Consider the following 20,110-nt stretch of genomic DNA (forward strand, 5'->3'; position numbering starts at 1 on the left):
GAAATACCAACACAGATGTCACTGGCGAAGCTGGCCACAACTTGACATCATCAGAATTTCCCTGGGAGAAGAATGGTCTCAGACAGGGCAGGACCAGCACCTTGGCTTCAAGAACAAAGCTGGCTGAAAGGCAGCGCTGTAGGACACACTGCAGACCAGTGAAGGGCCAGTGCTGGCTTCCAAAAGGGCAAAAATAGAAGTTGTCCCCAGGGGGCAAAAAAGGCAGTGACAGCCTGTGAGGCAATCTGCTTAGTGCCCATTAAACCTCTTGGAAGAAGATGCCTTTGACAGCTTAAAACTACTACGGTTTCCCTGCAGGAATATTATCACAGGATTCATTATTGGAGTCTATCAGGCACAACAGAGTATTGTCACCCAGAAAATTATCAGTAAAGCCATTATTAAAATTACTAGCAATGCTAAGTCCTAGTGTGATTTCCACGATTTGTTGTAGTTTAGAGTAGTGCCTGTCTTACCAACCCATGGGGTTTTAATCTATATTTGGATGGGTCCCTTTTTCTTTTAAGATCTTATTTGAGGCATAGAACTTCCATGTAGTATTTTTGTGTAAACAGTTGATAAGTGACTCCTGTAAATTAAAACAATACTGGAAGGATAAAAGAATTGTCTTTTACTTTCCTGTACAATTTGGGGAGTTACAACATACTGAAATTTTAGAGATTATATGTGATAAATATATATATTTACCTTTTTTTATGTGTTTCTTGAAGACAGGGAGTATCTGAATCTGAGGATGTCTGCCACAGATGAAGCAGAGACACCGTGTGTTTTGCTACTGCTCTATTCCTACCTCATGGACTCCCTCCCTTGACACATGGTAATCCCAAAACAACAACTAGAAAAAGGAAAGGATTACCAGGACCTGACATAGCCTTACCTAATTTGTACTCTTGGCTTCATCTGCTTTTTCAAAGTCCTTGCTACCTGTGCTAGACTTCATATGAACATTGGCTCGATCACAGGGTGAATCATCTTGGTGTCTTTGCGGTGGTTTTAGAGTGCCAGTGTGACTTCAGCCAGAGACCCCTGGTGGTGTTTGCCTGTAGCCAGCCCCAGGGCCGAGCAGACTCCGCATTATCACTGCAGGGTAGAGAAGAGTATCAGTACATTAGCACCAAATCCCATGCACTTCACTAAAAGTCGTCCTTGGGCACTTACCCAGCGTAGGACCCAACTTTGCAGCAGGCACACGGAGCCAGCCGAGGTGGCTTTTTTCAGCAGGAGAGTTTTGAAGCCTGTACACTGTGCAGGTTGCGCTCTCCTGCTCCTCACACCACCCACCTGGACCTGGAAGCGGTGGAAGCTTTCACAGGACAGCAAAGCTGTCAATAAATCCTCTGTGCCTCCAGTGCAAGGGCAGGTTTTGCCTCATTTCCTTGGCTGTTAGAGCTTACCACTGGTGTTATCTCCAGCCTGAACAGTACTTCTGAGGGTACAACCTCTGTGCATGCGACCGGGAGCCTCCCGCCTGCACTCCCTGCTGTGAGAGGTGGAAAAGGTGGGGGTGTCTTTTTATGCAGTACAACCCTTGTTCCTCTTCAAAAGCAAATCACAGAATCACAGAATCATAGGGGTTGGATGGGACCTCCAGAGATCATGGGATCCAAACCCCCCTGCTGAAGCAGGTTCCCTAGGACAGGTCACACAGGTAGGTGTCCAGACGGGCCTTGAATATCTCCAGAGAGTCTCTCCTGGGCAACCTGTTCCAGATGCTGAGGCAGTTCCAGCAGTTAATACTGAAAAGGGCCCCAAGGAGCCCTAATTGTTGGAAATAATGTCAGTGGAGCTCCCACTATGAAAAGCGTCAGGCCTGGGCACTCTTCCAGCTACTTCAGCTTCGGGCACCGACCGCTCCCACCTTGTGGCACACAAGACACCACACTCGCAGTAATGCTCCCTTTGTGCTGTGGACAGAGGTCAGGCAAGCTCACCACCACCACCACCAGGATTTAAGTTGCCCTTGCTGGATGATTTACAGCATTAAGAAAAAACAGACTGAGAACAACCCAGGTTTACTTTCTGGGGAATTTATCCCATACAGTTTTCTTCAAAGAACAAAAAAAAAAAACCAACCCCAAAACAACTTGACTATTTTTTATTGAGATACTGACTGAAAAGATTCTTAATGTATTTCAGCAATTGCTTCCTCACTGGGTGATATACCCAGAAGGCTATGCCACATTTGAAGCATTTTTTTATAATCACAGCTTGTTTTTAAAATTCAGGTTATATCAAATCAGGAATGCCGTGTCAGTTTCTTAACCCATGAACTTTCCTGCTTCTGGAAATGAACCATCATTCATCTACATATGCAATGTACTGGATAAAGCACAGAAACTTGGTTTTCTTACTCACCCATTGCTTTAGAGACAGTGTAACGCATTCCCGATGGCGAACAGGCTGAAAACCCCTCAAGCAATTTTTATTTCAACACAGAACAAACAACACAAATATAAGGGGGTTGAAGAAAATAATGGACCTTGTTAGTACAGGGAAATAAATACCTGCTAGTTCATGAAAACATCATTTCACAGCTACGCTTCAAGCTCTCGCTTGAAGAGCTTGTCAGCCTTCCACTGACAACAGCAAAAGGGTGTGATTTGGGAACTCCATCATCATTATCAAAATGAAACTAGGTTACCTGCTACCACTAAATTAGTGGCCCCATTTCAGCTGAGAGAGAGTGAATTTTCTTTCTAGCAGCTGGTATAGTGCTGTGTTGAGGATAATGTTGGTAACACATCAATGTTTTTACTTCTTAGGAGGTGGTTGTGTTTACACTAAGAAGTCTCAAGAACTTTCCACCTTCCCAGACCCCTGAGGGTTTTTTCCCTGTTCTCCCCCCACCCCCTTGCAAGAGAGGCATGAGTGAGGAGCTGCGTGGTGCTGTTACCAGCTGGGGTGAGGCCTTTAAAATTAGCAATTTGAAAATGTGCTCAGTATTGCAGAAATAGCACCCTTGTAAAGATACAGTCAAAAAGCATCCTAGGCTAGAAGGTACTTTCAGATTTCAAGCTACTGCAGTCCTTTCACAGGCTATGGTATGTCAAGATTTACCCCAGCAAGTGCTTTAAAAGCATCACAACCAAAGTTTTTAGCTTTCCTCACAAGATGAATCTTGTGATCAGCTTTCAGAACATTCCTCTTCCGATTGTCATGTTACTATCCTTCCTCTCTAGCTCTCTTTGCCCTCCAGTTGTGTGGTCTTGATATGGGAGCACAGGTGAAACCAACAGCAGAGTGACCGGACTCAACAGGAGATTTTCGAATTCCTCACTTCCTTTACAGAATTGTTCTCTCCTGAACCCGTCCTGCTTGAAGGGCATTTCCACTTCATGGATAGAGAAGGAAGGGAGAGAGCAAGATGGGTCCACCTGGAAAACAGCTGCAGAGCACTGAAGGTACATCACAAAAGTTGAAGCACATGAAGGCATCTCACTTCACTTACCAGAGTTTATGAACTGTATTGTGCAAAATCACTAGCTACTGTCCGAATCTCTGCTGCTCTGAATAGTTTCCTCTATTACAGGAAAGAGTATGTGTGTCAGACAAGCAGGCTAAACCAATGATCATCTGCATGGCATCATATACAAACTCATCTTGTAAATCAGAACTACTACAATAGCTGCTGATTAAAACCCACTTCTTTCTGTCGACACCGACTTTCAAACACATCTCGGTCGCTGTGAGTCCTCATTGTCAGGAAGCTTCTACGGAGTGCATCACCGGTGCACGTCTCCTAAGGTCCTTGGTCCAGCTGTTTCTCAAGACTTTTGGGGTCCCCTGCCTAGCTCTCCACCATCTCACATGGTGCTAAAACGGCAGAGTAAATCTCGAGCTCTTAGGTTCTCACTGGCTAGATAAGGCAACCACAGCTCTCCAGCCATACCACGTGTCCCCCTGGAACATTGTGCAGGCTTTCAGGCCAAATGCTTCCCTCATACTGGAATCTAGGCTTCAGGATTAAAGAAACCAGTAATTCATCAGAGACAAGGACTAACTTTCCTCTTTTAAGAGGAAAATAATATATAGAATCACATAAATATCAAAAAAAATATATGAAAGCATTTTCAGGTGCAACAGTTCTTAGATCCTTTCTCTAGCAGAGTCTCTCCTGTACTTCTGTTCATAAATGTGAAGGCAGAGGTCGGTGATTGAGTGCAAAATGTCTTTCTTGTGGAAAATTTGTACACAACCTCACTGGCACAAAGGTGCTGGGCTCCACAGACAACACACAGCTTCCTCAGACATTCAGATACTCCTGGATAAGGCTACCAAGGACGTTTTTTCATGTAAATCAAGAGATAGGCTGTTTGTCCCCTGTGGAAGCAAAGAAAAAGCAAAACAAGATGTATGTTTGAACATTGAGGTTGCAAGTAACCTTCCAGCTTTGCTCCTGCTCAGCTTTCTGAGGCTTAGGTCAACCGAACGGTCCCTCTCCAGCATTCCTGAAGCAGCATATAAAGGTGACCCCCGGGCACTGCTACAGCTTATAGGGGGGATTATGTCTCTTCATGGCTCATTTTCTTACAATGCATCAAAAAAAACCCATGGGGAATCCTGACCAACATAGCTAATTTAGCCAAGATACAGGGGCCAAGTGGCAATCCTAAGTAACAAGGCTACTCCTGCAGCCCCACCTGTGACTACTCAGTAATCCTGCAGGCTCCTGGTATAGTCATGTGAAGTAACCAGAGAGATACCAGAGAGTACACTGAGAGTAACCAGAATACACAGATGCCTTTTCTACTCCTCTGCATCCCCAGTACAACCTAGGTGATATGATATGCAGCTCAAATACTTTTTCTTCCCTCTTTTTGCTACCCTCATTCCAAATCCCAGAGCAGTATCAGGTAAAAACAGAGATGTGTTTGCTTACCAGTGGAGTTTGGAGTGTCCATAGGTGCACTTAACATCATCCCATGATACCTAGAGAAGAAAAACACACAAGGGGAGGCTGGTAAAACTCACAGGAGAACAACACATTGGGATACCAGCACAGCAATTCTCCTGAGACAAGTGGTACAAGTGCTACTTCCAGGAGCTAAACACCTTTTAATAAATTGGTTTATTGTTTTGAGGTTTAACCCTTCAAGGAAAAACAGTTCCTCTGCCTCTTCTGAACACACACATTGAACAGATCCAGGGTACACAGAAGTAGGGTACACCGTGAACGACTGCTTCTGCGAATTGCAAAGCAGAACCCGAGGCCACCTTTGGTACAGGAGCTGGAGCTGCTTTGCCCTCAGCTCAGAGTAAGCTGCAGCAGAGGGATGAGGTGCACAAAGCTCTGCAGCTTCACTTTTCCTTCCTGGTTCTCTTTAATCAGCAGCAAGTCAGGCTGAATGAAAGCCCAAGGAGTGTTCTGGAAGCTACAGAAGAGAAGTGGATTTGTCTCCTCACCTGGCAAACCTCGGAATCGTTGAAGCAATACCATTTACATTCTGTCAGGCTTCGAATGTAGGCACAGTAGTGTCCGCAGCTAGCTGATCCTGAATGAGCAACAACAGCAAAAAGCTCATACTGCCAGGCAGCCTGTGAAGAACCACAGAGAGTAACGTTCAGCTCAGCAATTCTTGTTTCTCACTGGCTAAAGAGAAGCAGCAACCAGGAGTTAAGCTCCGGTTATGGTGCCTTTGGTTGAAATCTGAGCACAGAAAGTTGGTTAATGCCTTAACAAGTTAAGGCCATGGGATTTTAGACACCACCAGGCATAGAAGCCTGAGATATAAATTTTTAAGACAGTTGCTCTGAACTGAGTCAAGTACTTGTGCGACCTCTTTGAAGCTTTTATGAGACTTGAGCAGAGGGGAGAAGAAAATCTGCCTTTTTAAAGAGGGCATTAGGAGTTTCTCACCTTTTCATTGTCATCTGCTTGGCACTGATCTTCTGTCAAGACTGTGTTGAAATCGAGGTTTTGTGGGAATGGCAGATAGTGACTAAGCTTGTGAATGTAGGTTGAACTTCTGAAGCGGAAGCGCTTTAGGTGTATGGTCAGAACCTGCGGCAGATGGACTAGCTTCATGCTCTGCAAAGCAATAAATAATGCAATTGGAAACCAAGGAACAAACCCTGGGAAGGTGGGGTGGAAACAGCCACTGCCACCCAGAAAACATAGCAGGGAGAGCAGTCAGTGCTACAGTGAATGACTGACAGTTCCACTGGAGAGCAGATGCCAGACCTCTGTAGCTCACATGAGACACATACACGTAACAGAGCTGCAATAACCAAGTTTCTCAACTTAGGTGCAACCAGCACCCAGCCTCAGGCATTTCATGGGCTGCTTCATTTCTCATCTGCTTTCCTAACCCTAGGTTGGTAGCAGTAGGGTGGTGAGGAGAGGAAAGCCAACTTCCTTATGACTGTGGGCCACTGAAGCTCTGTGGAGGACACCAAGCTGCCAGCTCACTCTTTCCAGCACTTTGTTGGTATTACTGCTGGTGCTATGACTGCCACCAGGACATATGGATGCATGGAAGCCTCGGGGGTGTCCCACTGACAAAATGTTGTGGGATCCCCTCCAAGCCTTGAGCTGAGGCAGTCTCCCTCACATACCTCCCTTCAATTCACTTGCCTCTTCACGAAACAGCTAAATCATTGGCTGGCACAGACTGATACTGTAAAAAACTGAGGAGCCCAGTTCAGAGCAGGGAAGAAAGGAAATCACCCTGCAATATCCTACTTCTACGTGTGTGCACAGCTCCAGTTACATACTCTTGCCTACCCCTGTGCAGCAGCCTAAAGCCCCACAGTGGAAACACATCACTCAACAAAGGGTTTCTGCTGGTACAGCTATGCTAGATCCCTTGGTGACTTACTTTGAAATCCATGAAGGCATTCTTTCCTTGCTACAGCTACATCTAAGGAACTTCCTAACAGGAAGGTGCTTGTGGTTTATACCTAGCTTATAATGCCATGTTGACAAATCTTTGAGTTGATCTCCTCTCAAAATGATATGGTTGAGTCCTTTCCCCACCTTCCCCAGTCCTAAAGGGAGTTCTGGGAATAAGAGACATATGATGAAAGAATTCTGATTACCTGCAGAGAAGGTGTTCTCTTTCCACACTGGTCACAGAAACACATGTTGTGATCAGTCAGCTCCTCTGGGCGGAAAAAGCACTGCAGACAGTCCTCCTAAGAAGACAGAGGAGACTTCTTTCAGCTGAATTCCTTCAAGCTGGATTCCTATTTCTACTTCATTTCACAGGGTACAAGCAAACAGCAAAGCTACAGAAGGCGTATTTTAGTAGAAGGACAAAAGCCTAAAAGAAGGTACCCCATATATTCCTAGCTGCTGCTGTGATTACAGTAGAGTACCACATTTTCCACAAAAAAAAATGTTGATGCATAAGTGACTTTTATACCTACTTCAAAGCCTTAGAGGTTTTGAAAGAGGTTCCTTTAGGCTGAAACAGTATACAGGGGTCAGAGAAGCAAGGTCCAATGGTCCAGTGTGACCTGAAAAATCTGCTGTCTATGTGTGGGAGCACCCATACAGACACTCTCACTGCTGTGTCTGGATATCCAACAGCAGTGCCAATTTAACAGCCAAACGTTGTGCTGGCCACATGTAGTGTGTCTGGGCTGGGATTACAGGTTATCTAGGACACATCACTGTGGGGCCTAAGGTCTCACAGGTACATACCATTGCTTAGCACGACTCAAAGTTTTACAGAGTATTTAGTCAACACCCTTTTTGGAGACGTGACTCAAGGACATTCCACCCCCCAAATCAAACTAAATTTCTGAGAATTTCAGAACCCCTCAAAGCAAAGGAGAAATGTGAATGAGAAAAGATCACCACAAAGCCCCAGACACCCCACAGAGACACCCTTCTTTGTATGGAAACAGTGCTGCCACTGAACTTACCAGAGTCTTCAGCGCGTGAGAGTCGGTATCCAACACTGGGAGTGGAAGGGTTAACATGCTGCTGTTCCTCTTGGTTTCAAAAAAGCATTCCTGACAGGCCAAGTGCTCCTGTATACAAATAGTGTACAAATCATTCAGCTCTTCAACCTGGAGGGGTAAAAAAAGGCCAAACCATGGTTTATGAACAACACAGCAGACATTGTTTCTTTCTGCAGGTGAGAAATCCCATGTGAACACATTACTTCAGAATTACTGCTTTAAGGGTTGTACCCCAATTTGACACTGGCTTAATATAGACAGGGTGCTTCCCACCATTTAAAGAACAACTCCTTCCCCTCATCCCCTAGCAGAGGATAGATACAGCCTATAACAAGACCAGACAGTTAGGAGTCTGCTTTGATGCAGAATGTTAGTGTCTTGTTTGGAACTTCAATGGGAGCCTGTCTTCTGGGTGAGACAAAGAACAGAGGAGCTGTGTCAAGACCCACCAACAAATGCTTAGGGAGATCTGGGGGCGGGGCGGGGGGGGGGGAGAGGGGGGAAAGCAAGGTGACTAAATTCAGTGTTGCAAAAATACCAGTCTTTTTGTTGTTAAACAGCTCTCCCATTAGAACAGAGACCCTGGCATGCCCTAAAAGCAGGATGAACAAAAGTTAACTGTGATTCACAATGTTGAAGCCCATGAAATCAAGATTCCCTCTCCCACTTGAAAGATGCAAGGAAAAATCCAAATAAGGGATAATTTTAAGAATTTCATTTAGGACAATTATCAGAGAATGGGAGTTTTCCTCAAGAAGCAGAGGAAACCACACATGCCAAAGGCCAAAGGGCCTGGTGCTCATTTCAGTGACCACCCTTACCAGTTCTGGCTTTTTCATCTGCATCTTTATCAAGTTCCACAGTGTCAGAAAGAGCTGGACAGCATCATGCTGCACAAACACTAGACAAACAGAAAACACATCATCAGTCAGTATTAAGAACAGCACCAAGCATAGACTTCCCACAGATGGCAAAGGAAGATTTACTGTCCCCCACTCAATCCAGATTCTTTTCCCTTGCCACTCCCTGCCAGGGACAGAGCTTAGACTGGAGACAATGTGCAATGGCTCGTGTGACCTGAGCAGGCAGTGGGAGAAGATGGGAGGGCCTGAGTCCCCCACTGTACAACCCAGTGCAAAAGTCATGTCCTTGTCACCAGATGCAGGGCCAAGGGCACACCCAATGCCTACTGGAGCACAGGGCTCAGAGGTCCGGTTTGAGGACTGCATTTATCTGATTCCATCTCAGAAACAACACAGGGCAGATTCTGTTCTCTTTTTTATCTTTGTTACTCTGCAGACTCATCTCCCTCCTCCTCTTGCTAAGGCTGTAATACTCCTGAGTGCTGAGATAAAAAGGATGGAGAGGCCTATCCATTTGTCTCCCAGGAAAAAAAAACTGCACTGTTTCTGCACAGGAAGCCAAGGATGATGTAGTAATATTATGCTTTGGCTTTCCACTCTGCCTAAACTGCCACATTAAGAAACCTAAGGTGGTGGGATACGGCTCAATGCCCTGCTTCCTTAAAATGGCTCAGCAGAGAACTGCTTCAAGATTGAACTTGGGGGGGGGGGAAATCCACATCCTTGTAGGCAAAGAACTGATGCTCTCAGCCCATGATAAACTCAAGATTTAGGAACTGGGCAAAAGCTACACATAGTTTAACAACACCTTGATATTTCTGGACTACCTTTACACTTGATCATAGGTGAAGCAAACTTTGTGGAATAATCATAGAATCATAGAATGGTTAGGTGCTTTCAACTTCCCAGCAAGCCTGCAGGTACTGACTTCAGCTGCGTTATATCAAGACTAGAGACGCCCCTGACTAAACAAAGCTCATAAAATACACCTTTCCTTGTGCCTCATACCACTTCTACAATCCAGGGAAAGCATCACTTGCTGTGATGTAGGACTATGAGATGTAGGACTATGAACCACATCTGAATTTTAAAGGAGAAGGACAAGGTGGGAAACTGTCAAGCTTTACAGAGCTTTACAAAGAGATGTCCTCTTTGGGCATCTCTCTTTAATTGGAAGAGAGAAGGTAGAAATGCAGAGCCATTGAGTCTCATTCTGCAAACAAAAATATTCACGTTATCTTGTGTTCCTCCTTAACAGAGGTCTGGGCTGGCTACCATGTTTTTCAGTGCTGTCCTGTATTTTTCAGTCCTTTTACTTAATAAACATCAGGATATGTGCATAAGTAGACCCTCAGCATCCCACTGTCACCAGCCACTCATGCATTTCACAATCTCTCTCCTTTGGGACCCTGCCCAGGTGGAAGGTTAAGCCAGAAAATTCTTCTCTGCCCTCATAACAAGGAACTGGAAGGATATAGTTTCAGTCCTCAGGGATCTGGGTTAACTCAGTACCTTTTCCACATGACCCCTTCCTTCCAACACAAAATGACAGCTGTTTCACTATGACCATGCCAGTATAGCAACAGAAAACAGGCTATAGGGCTGCCCTCTGCCTGCTCTGCACAGCCCCTTCCCTCTGGCCAGTAGCTGGGTCGTCTGACAGTTTTCCCACCCTTTGGGTATCAGCAAGGATGTCCCCCCCCCTTCACAAGCATCTGACTCACAACTGGGAGGCAGCTATAAAGAGCACCACGTCACTGTGTACCTAACTCCTCACATTTCTGAATCTCTGAATGAGATGTCAGAACCTGCACCACTTGTTAGTGCCTGATAATTAACATCCCTGGTCTGCAGGCAGAGGTGGGCATGAGGCACAGCTACTTACATTCCACTCTGTATGCTGAAAGACAGTAAGCAAGGTCTATGGGAGAAACAGCTTTCTCCTTGCCACACTGCATCTCCTCCAACAGCAGGAGCATTTGGTATGGGACATTCCTTTTCTTCTGCACAGTTTGCCATGGCACTGCCATCCTATAAAGGGAAGCAGCAACAGGAATGGTAATCAAACAGTACAATAGAGAAATATTAGACACGTCACCAGGAGGAGCAGAGGTGGGCAGCTCAGATAGGAACTCAAGAAGAACCAGAACAAGTGTGTTTTTAGCAAAAGGAAGAAAAAGGAGAAGCAGACACCTGCACTGGCTCATCCTGCAGTGCAGGCTGACAGTTCTAATGTAAAAGGCCACAATTTTAAGAGGCAAATGAAGCAGGACCTGAAGTGCTTTATGGAGCCAGTTTCAGAGCTGTTCTTGCCTCCCACCTGTTCACACCTTCACTCTCAACATACCCTCAACATTTTATAGATCATAATGCTCATATTTCAACTAAATGCCTACTGGAAAGCTTTTTACCTGCTCTAAATTTATTGCAGTCCACAGGCTTTTCTAAGTCTTTCTTCAAATAACAATGGTAACCTACTGCCTGCATTATTTAGCTTTGCCCGTTTAGGACACTTCTCATCTCTGCATGCCTGTAACTTGTCTTCTTCCTCCTCTGCACACTGGTGTAGCATGTAAGAAAATTGGAGAAAGAAGGACTGAAAAGGAATGATCCACTTAAAGCTCCAGTAAATTGACCAAACTGAAAACAAATCAAAACTAGTTATTAGTGTGTTTGGTAGGCAGGCAGAATCATAGAATCAGAGGGGTTGGAAGGGACCTTGAGAGATCATCGGGTCCAACCCCCTAACAAAGCAGCTCCCTAGCTCATATCACTCAGGTGTCCAGACGGGTCTTGAATATCTCCAGAGAAGGAGACTCCACAACCCCCCTGGGCAGCCTGTCCCAGGGCTCTGTCACCCTCACTGCGAAAAAGTTCTTCCGCATGTTGGTGCGGAACTTCCTGTGCTCCAACTTGCAGCCATTGCCCCTTGTCCTGTCTCCACAGACCACTGAAAAGGGGCTGGCCAATTCCCCCTGCATTCCATGCTTAAGATATTTATAAACATTAATAAGATCCCCCCTTAGTCTTCTTTTCTCTAGGCTGAACAGTCCCAGCTCACTCAGCCTTTCCTCATAGGAGAGATGCTCCAGGCCCTTAATCATCTTTTTAGCCCTCCTCTGGACTCTCTCCCAGAGATCCCTGTCTTTGTTATACCAGGCAGCCCAGAACTGGACACAATACTCCAGGTGGGAGCCCAAATCCTTCTCACAAACAAGCAGATGGCACAGTCATGCACAACAAAATTATGCTACGTATCTGCTATCTGCAGCAACACTTACTTTTTTTTATCAGGTGTTAGCTAGGACAACTGGGGGCCAGAAACTATGGATCACCAATGTGTTTACGTTTACATGGTTAAAAATAAATTTAAAAAAATAGTGGGAACGGTTGCACATCACATATCCTGTAGTTATAACAGGCTATGAGCATACCTGGAATAAAAATCATATCCTGTTATAGGAAAGAGAAACACATAAAGACTCGGTGTCCAGGAGTGCAGCTTACTGGTGTGCACCCAACACATGAATCAGAGATGACTAACAACCTTTGCAGGCCCTTGCCAGCACCTTGATGACCCAAGCCTTCAAATGTACTTCCATATAAAAAAGGAAGTGGAGACAGCAAAACAACAATGGAAACATCTCACATAATTCAAACCAGGGGTACCTTCGAAGTATCCGAGTGAAGTGTATGTTCATGAGGAACACCTGGAGCAGAGAGTTCAGGCAGCAGGTCTGCCCAACGTTGTACAGTCCCACAGCTCCTGTTGACACAGAAAAGGAAGTAGTAATGCCTGGAGATAGGTACAAGAAAAGAAAGTGAAAAGTATTTGGAAGCAGGAAACTCCTCTTGCACGTATTTATCTATTCAGTGCAGAGGCCCAGCCTCTTGGTGAGATCTGAGAAAGTGTTCAATTTATTCTTCTTTTCCTCAAGCAGATCACGTTTATTTTTGTTTGGCAACTGACAGGAAAAATTCAACTAAGCCTGGATTATGATACTCAGGTGTCTGCCAGTTCCTCTATTTTCAGTCCTCTCAAAACACATCTAAATGTAAAATAAAATTTTAAAACCCCAAGAAGACAAAGGCTGCACCTATGAAGATTTTTTTTATTCAGCCTTTTGCGCATCCAGGCTTAATAACAAAGTGAACAGCTACATGTGAGACCACATGCTAGCTAGCTACCATGCTTCAGGTCTCTCCTTCAGCCTATGTCTGGCATTCTTGTTTCAGTTTCAATGATAGGAACCAGCCTGCAAGAAGTGCAAAAAGAAAGCAAGTCACAGCTGTTGACTCTGCATGTAAAAAGTCAGCATATTCTGTGGCCCAAAGGAGTGTAAGTTATTGCAGCCAGTTTTCATTCTGAAGCCAACACCAAAGGGAGGGATGACATGGAACGGAAACTCACAACAACTCTGAAATGCACAAGGCAAGGGTGGGCTACAGCTGGGACAGAACGGTATGTACACCTGAAATGCTGATCACAGCTTTTTAGCAGACAATCGAGTGATGTTGCAGAGTAACTAGGGTCTAGTCTATGGTTTAGGAAATCCAGAAGCAATGCTGGCTGTGTTTGTAAAGAGAAAGGGCTGGCATTAGACCTTTTCAGTTGCAATGTCCAATGTGAGGACTTAAAAGGGGAAAAAGCTCCAAGATTCTAATGTATTCCCTTCCCTAAAACACTAAAACGGCTTACTTGCCTTGGCAGGGCAAAATGAGAATTATCTGCATATTCCTTAGCAAAAAGCTAAAGAATAGGAGAAAATGAAGCCTAAGGACAGAGAATGGAACAGCAGGCAACAGCAAAAACAGAAAATACAAAAGTGAATAATAGACAAAATATTATTACTATTTTTTAAGTCTGCCACACCGAAGACTGATAGTAGCCTCAGGTCTTTGGCCTTCGTCTCCTTGGCCTCTTCTTTGATACTGTGTTCATTTGCCTCTGCCATTATGGTGTCACTTAGTGTCAGCTCCAAATTCTTGCTTCTTTCTGGCCGTCCGCTGCTTTGTCCCATCAACGATGTTGTGCAAAGACGGAAGGACTGCAGGAAGACACAGAAAGATCAGAAAGCAGGAGAGCACTCAGAAGCACTGGAGCTGTCTTTGCATTTGATATTTTCACCATGAAAAAGTTGGGACATCAATAGAATTAGTAAGACTAATGTAACAGCGTTTGGTGTACTTGAATTAACAGGGGCATTGGAGGTGCCAGCTATCGGTGAGGTAGCAGGTGTGCAACGTGATGGCAATTGCACACACTGTTTCCCTTTTGTGGCTAAATAAACAAATGAATCTCCAGTTCCACAGAAACAGCTCCACCTAACCAGGGAACTCCAGATATATCTGTTCAAGAAGATCTGGCACATAATATTACTAAAATTGTCCAAATAACAGATGTTGCAAAACTCCTCTGTTTAGCAGAAGTAATGATTTGTCACCTGAAGCGTCCCAAGTACTCAAAAGGGTAAATTTCACCCTCCCTATCTAGTCTTTTGAGCTGAGAAGCATTTGTTTATTTTCTGTACTGGGCTGACTGCATTAGATTTAAGCATCTTAGTCAGAGCTCTACTGCTGTGGCACTTTGGACTGCAATTTTTAAAAGTATTTAAGCACCAAAATAATCAGTTTCTTTTTATGCTCCTTCAAGTGATCACAGGTAAAGTAACTCTTTAAGCAAGAGAACCATAATAATGGCTGATTTTCAAGGGAGTATTGTACAGACCATTACTCTTAACAGGCTTTTTGACCCAGCTCTTCAAATGAAAGGTTTATTTTTAAAAATTACCAAAGTAAATCGAAGTAAAAATACACAAACAAAACAACATGACAAATGCTTATGCAATTACACAAAAATAAACCCCACCGACAGGGATACAGAATCAGAAAAAAAAATACACTTAGGGAAGCATTCATGGGGAAGGGGGAGGAGGCACGGAACACAAACCAAACGCTCAGAGGTTAGTTTGTTACAAATATTAAACAGCATTTAAAACGAACCTGAGACTAGGTGCTGAAAGGGTGAAGAAAAGCTACCAAGAAAGGGAAATCAGCAAAAAATTCTGGTTCTGCCTTTCACAAAAATAAAATCTTTGCTTTAAAAGCATGTTATTTTTCAAATTACCTGTTCCTAATAATACTACATATCAAAGTTTCTGAGGAATTTACTCAGCACGGAAACTAGAAATGTTTTTTTTCTTCCCAATTTTTACCTTTAAACTTATGTATACTTTTTTCCCAACTGTACTTTTGAGTCTTTACTTTTCAAGGTTACCTTTGAACTCAAAATGTCATCCACTCAGCTTCCCTAAATCTTGCAGAATTTGCTGAAGAGTTTTATTGGGGGGGAAATAAACTCAAGACATTCAAAGATAGATTCAAAAATACTGCTTTTTATATCCAAACCCTGAGATCAGAACAGCTATGCAGGAAAACAGAAATTTGTTTCGATTTCTTCTTTGGCAAAACAGTGTGAACTCACACGGCCTCTTCCCTGGGAAATGATATAACGAGGTGTTTGGGTTACTGAAACCCCAGCAGGAATGAGGGTACAGCAACAGACAGTGGGTTTAGTTGGTGTGACATCAGCCAGAAGGTGAGTAATGCTCACAGCCAGTGCAGATGATTAAGGAATCAGAACGGAGGGGACAAGCAGGACAGAGGAGGCTAAACAACATCTAGGGATGGAGTGGGGATGAGGCAAACTCGAAAGACACAGCTTTTGTGAGGAGACGTTGGGTTAAAGATGGGACAAAAGAGCAAGCTCAGGGCTAAAAGGCTTTGGGTGACTTGGGAAATAGGTAGAAAGATATCAGGGCAGGAAGGTGCAGGGGGATACAGAGATGGGAGGATGCGGATCTCTGGTTCGATGAAACTCCCCACCAGACACTACTATCAGGAGCCCTGGTGTGGGAGCAGGGACACAGACACAAACATGTCTTCCCATCCCTTGCACAGAACTGCCTCATTTTGTCTACAAGAAATACAGCATTCCTAAGATGTGCACTCGACCTTCGTTTCCCTGTATAAGCATACGAAAATAACCTGGTGAGTGAGCACAGCAATTGAGGAGCTGGTTCCCCCCATGCCTAATTTCTCCTCTCCCATCCGAAAGGCAGGTTCACTTCTCAGTTTTCTTTGGGTAGGACTCGGTTCCACTCCCTCAACACACATGGCTTGGCTGAGCCCAGCCACCATGCTAGCGCTACAAAGAGTAAAGGTAGTGGCAGAAGCATCTTCCTAACCTTCACCCCATAGCTAGCCCTCTTGCTTGCTCTCCCTCAGCCAGCCTTCACCCTACCCTGCTCCACAACCTACCTAGCCTCCCAAGACACCAGCCTCTCATGACAAACCCCCAATGGTCCCTTCTCATCCCCATCCCTCGGCTCCCAAAGACGCCTCCACCTGAGGGGGACCACCACTATCTCTGTTGCTTTGATGCCTCTTCCCCACCATCATCACTCCTCTCCCCTCACAGGTATCCTGGGGAGCAGGCACTGGGTGGCAGAGGGTGGGCTGCAAAGCAGCGGCTTGCAGGGGGAAGAAGAGATGGCATCCCTGATGTTCTCCTCAAAGGGATGCTGAAGGGACTCCAGACCTGCACATCCACACCTCTCGGACACAACCAAAACAAGACTTCCCTCTTTGCTGCCAAACTGCGCAGCAGTTCAGCACCTCCTAGGCACAACTGAAAACAGATCTCCCACTTTGCTGTCCAACTATGTGCTTGTTCAGCTCCCTTTCCCCCTCCTCCTCCCAATTTTCTCCTGGTGCACTATTGTTCTTTGCCAGAGCCATAGTACCGATTTCCGGCACCAGGAGCCATAGTACCAATTCTCTTACCAGTTCCCGAGACCAGGAGCGCTTGGAACCTCGGCAGGCTCACTCGCGTCCACGCTGCCCCCGCTGACGAGCCCTCAGCCACCCCGACTCCCCGCACTCACCCGCAGCGCAGAGGAGCCTTGCCTCAGTCCGGCGGGCCAGTCCGGCCGCTGCGCTGGGAAGCGGCTGCCGCGGCTGTGCAAAGCGGGCGGAGAGGAGCCGCCTCGCCGTTTCTCTCGCCGGTCGCGTCAGAGGGCAGCAGCGCCCACTGCGCTGCTTAGTTTTCGTTTCCCGTCCCGCAGAGCGCAGGGACAGAAAGTGAAACTGTGCTCGGCTGCCGAAAGAAGCGGCCTCGCCGCGGCAAGATGGCGCCGCCTCATGCCAGCTCAGCGCGGCCCGGCGGGGAGGGGGGTGGGAGAAAGGCGACCGGCAGCCATCGTGGCCTTTTGCCCAAGGGCTGCCTTCTCACCTCGGGGGCCACAGGCCCTGAGGGAAAGTGGCACAGCGACCCCCGCCTCCCTGCACCACTTAAGCACTCCCAGCACCACTTCAACAGCCTGGTTTGCTCTGCTTTCTTCTGGCCAGAGGCAAGAGTGAGCCATAAAAGCGAGGGGTGAGGAATGGAACTCTGCAGGAAAAAAACCCACAAACCTCTTCTTCAAGTAGAGGCTGTATTTCAGGGACTTTGTTTTGCCAGTACTTGGCATGATTGCTTGTTACCGCTCAAAAGCAGACGTGTCTTCAGCCTGTGCTTCACTGGGCGTAGCCACAAAAGCAACAGAAAAAGCTGAGGTTTTGTCAAGGGCTGCAGTAGTCTACCCAGAAGCAAGAAACAGCTCACTTGAAATAGCTTGTTTGATAACCCCAAATAAGTAACTCTCTCAGAAGCTTAACACACTCAGCAAACTGAAAGGCTTGGGAGTTGCCCACCTGATAGTGGGCCATGGAGTGCAGCAGGATGTAAGAATGGCAGCACAACAATAAACCAATACTCCAGCACCAACCTGATGCCTGAGATTTCAGGCCTCAACAAGCCACCTATATTGGACAAGTGGAAGTGCTGGGCTGACCACTTCTCCAGTACATGTTGTGCGCATGCTGGGCTTCCAGGCTCTCTCGTTCATTTTTTCCAGGGTGTCTGCAGGATGAACAGAGGAGAGCAGCACCCCATAAGGGAGCTTTGCTTGTCTGAGGTTAGCCACCGGCCCAGCTTTCCTCCACCTGAGGAGATCACAGAATCACTAGGTTGGAAAAGACCTTTGAGATCATTGATTCCAGCCATACCTGTCCTCTACTAAACCATATCCCTAAGCACTTCATGTAGCTGTCTTTTAAATATGTCCAGGGATGATGACTCAACCGCCGCCCAGGGCAGCCTGGTCCAGTGCCTGATAAATCTTTTGGTGAAGAGCTGTCTTCTGATCTCTAATCTGAAACTGCCCTGGCACAGTTTGAGGCCATTCCCCCTCATCCTATCACTTGTCACTGGGGCAAAGAGACCAACACCCACCTCCTTTCAGGTAGTTGTAGGCAGTGATAAGATCCTGCCTGTTTAGCCTCCTCTTCTCCAGGCTAAACCACCCCAGTTCCATCAGTAAGATTTGCTCTCCAGGCACTTCATCAGCCTGGTTGCCCTTCTCTGGACATGCTCCAGGACCTCGATGTCTTTCTTGTAGTGAGGGGCCCAAAACTGAACACAGTATTCAAGGTGAAGCCTCATCAATGCTGAGTACAGGGGTTCAGTCACTTCCCTGGACCTGCTGGCCAGAGTTTAGAGGTGAGTGATGCTGCCACACAAAGCTCTGCTGATGGGGAAACGGTGGAGGTGACATAGGCAGTCCTGCTTTGTGTGTGAAATAGAATAAGTCTCTGAGACTACCTGTGTGATTTGTCAGGGCACACCTGCCCACTCTTTATGGAGGAACTCCAGCTGGATCACAGACACCATGTTATTCCCTTGCAGCTGCTACCAGATGGTCCCCAAGGACAGATTCACACCCTTAACACTTGCCCACTCTCTGTCTGTGGGATTGGTTTGGCAGGATGTGAGAGGTTATTGAGAGGAAAGGTGTTGCCCCCTTTCATAGGTTGTACAGAGCTCTTGATGGCTTCTGTCTGTCTCTCTTTGGTCTCCAGAAGCTCACTGGTGTCTGTGGGGCACCCGTTTCCCCCTCAGAAAAAGCTCCTTCTGCGAGCTGCTAACAAACCACATTCACGTGTGTTATGCAGGAGGCTTCAGCTGTTGTCTGACTTAACGTATTAAATTAAGGATTGTTACAGAAAAAATAGGTGTGGGGAGGAAAACCATGGCTGAACAAAGCCTTGATTGGCAGGCTCCTTCCTGTATCACACAGACGTTTAGCAGTTATAGAGGGGATTTAGGAGTTGAATGTGGAAATCCTTTCTAACAATATTTCTGCTGCAAAGATGCCTTGCAAGGCATTAAGTGATGTAAGTGTTCTTGTTTTTAACATACTGTTTGTTCCTGTTACACCTTGAACTAAAGAGCCAGCCCTTTGAGGGAGTGGCTAGAAGACTTCATGTCTGACGAGGAGGAGGATAAATGCAACCTTGATGAGATTCACTGCCTCCCTTGCTAAGTAACACAGATCACTTTGGGTGTGCCTTCTCGGGGAAGGGTTATGCTAACATGGATTTACTGGGGAGCGAGGCTAAAGCTGTCCTTAGTTCTTCTGTCAGCACAAGTGAGGACAGGATGCCCTGTGTCAGGTACCCCTGTGCAGACCCCCACCATGATTCACTGAGTGATGGGAAGGAGACAGTGCATAGGAGGCTTTCAGGGGGTTGTCTGGAGCCCATTGGAGCTGTCACTGTTGCAGACCCCACAGAAGAGGTCTTGGTTGCATACCTGCTTGGCAGGTTGTGGAGAACCCGCTTGTAGGACCTGGCTGCGTTGGAGGCAGCACAGTTTCCTGTCAGTCAGAGCTCTTGAGCCAAGGAAGCAGTGGCAGTGAAAAGCTTCCTGAGTTGACACGAGGATGGGAATGGATGTCTGTAGGGGCTCATGAGCAGAAGGGTACGAATGACTCAGCATCTTTGCTGTGACTTTGGCAGAGCCTGTGTGGTATCTGCCTGCTGGAAGGGAGGAAGAGAGGGATAAGAACTGCTAGGCTGTAAGCTGTGTAGAGACAGTTAAACCACCTGAGCAAAGTGCAACCAACCCTGGAGATTAAACAGGAACTAGGTCTGAAAGGTCTGTGGAAGCTAATGAAGTAGTGTGTAGCTGAAGTGGCTTTTGGTCATGACCCTTGCTCGAGTAAGAGAAGAATATGTCTTATTTAAGAATGCTTTAAGCTTTACTTGTGGAAGTCTGTTGTGACACCCCACTTCCAAAAGGGGTAACAGGAAGAGGTCTGAGCCCAGAGAGTGTGGCCAGATGAAGGGATGGCTAGAACTAAAAAATTCAGTGTTCAGGTCTCCAAAGATAGACTGCCTGCCGAGCGTCGTGGTGTAGTGTGGCTTTGACAGAAGCT

General features: G+C 46.1%; 1 protein-coding gene across 1 annotated transcript; it reads right to left on the reverse strand.

Annotated features, from left to right (window-relative positions):
* Positions 1 to 4,091: 4,091 nt before the first annotated feature.
* On the reverse strand, positions 4,092 to 13,813 carry USP18 (ubiquitin specific peptidase 18; the record flags this gene model as incomplete). The annotated part of the gene is given in 11 exon segments (XM_084270555.1): positions 4,092 to 4,292; positions 4,296 to 4,341; positions 4,901 to 4,950; positions 5,425 to 5,556; positions 5,879 to 6,049; positions 7,060 to 7,155; positions 7,891 to 8,037; positions 8,751 to 8,830; positions 10,678 to 10,823; positions 12,462 to 12,558; positions 13,645 to 13,813. Coding segments are annotated over 11 exon segments (1,335 nt in total).
* Between the last annotated feature and the right edge of the window lie 6,297 nt (positions 13,814 to 20,110).

The sequence above is a fragment of the Gallinula chloropus genome (genome assembly GCF_964237585.1).
Source record: "Gallinula chloropus genome assembly, chromosome: 1".
Classification (NCBI taxonomy): Eukaryota; Metazoa; Chordata; class Aves; order Gruiformes; family Rallidae; genus Gallinula; species Gallinula chloropus.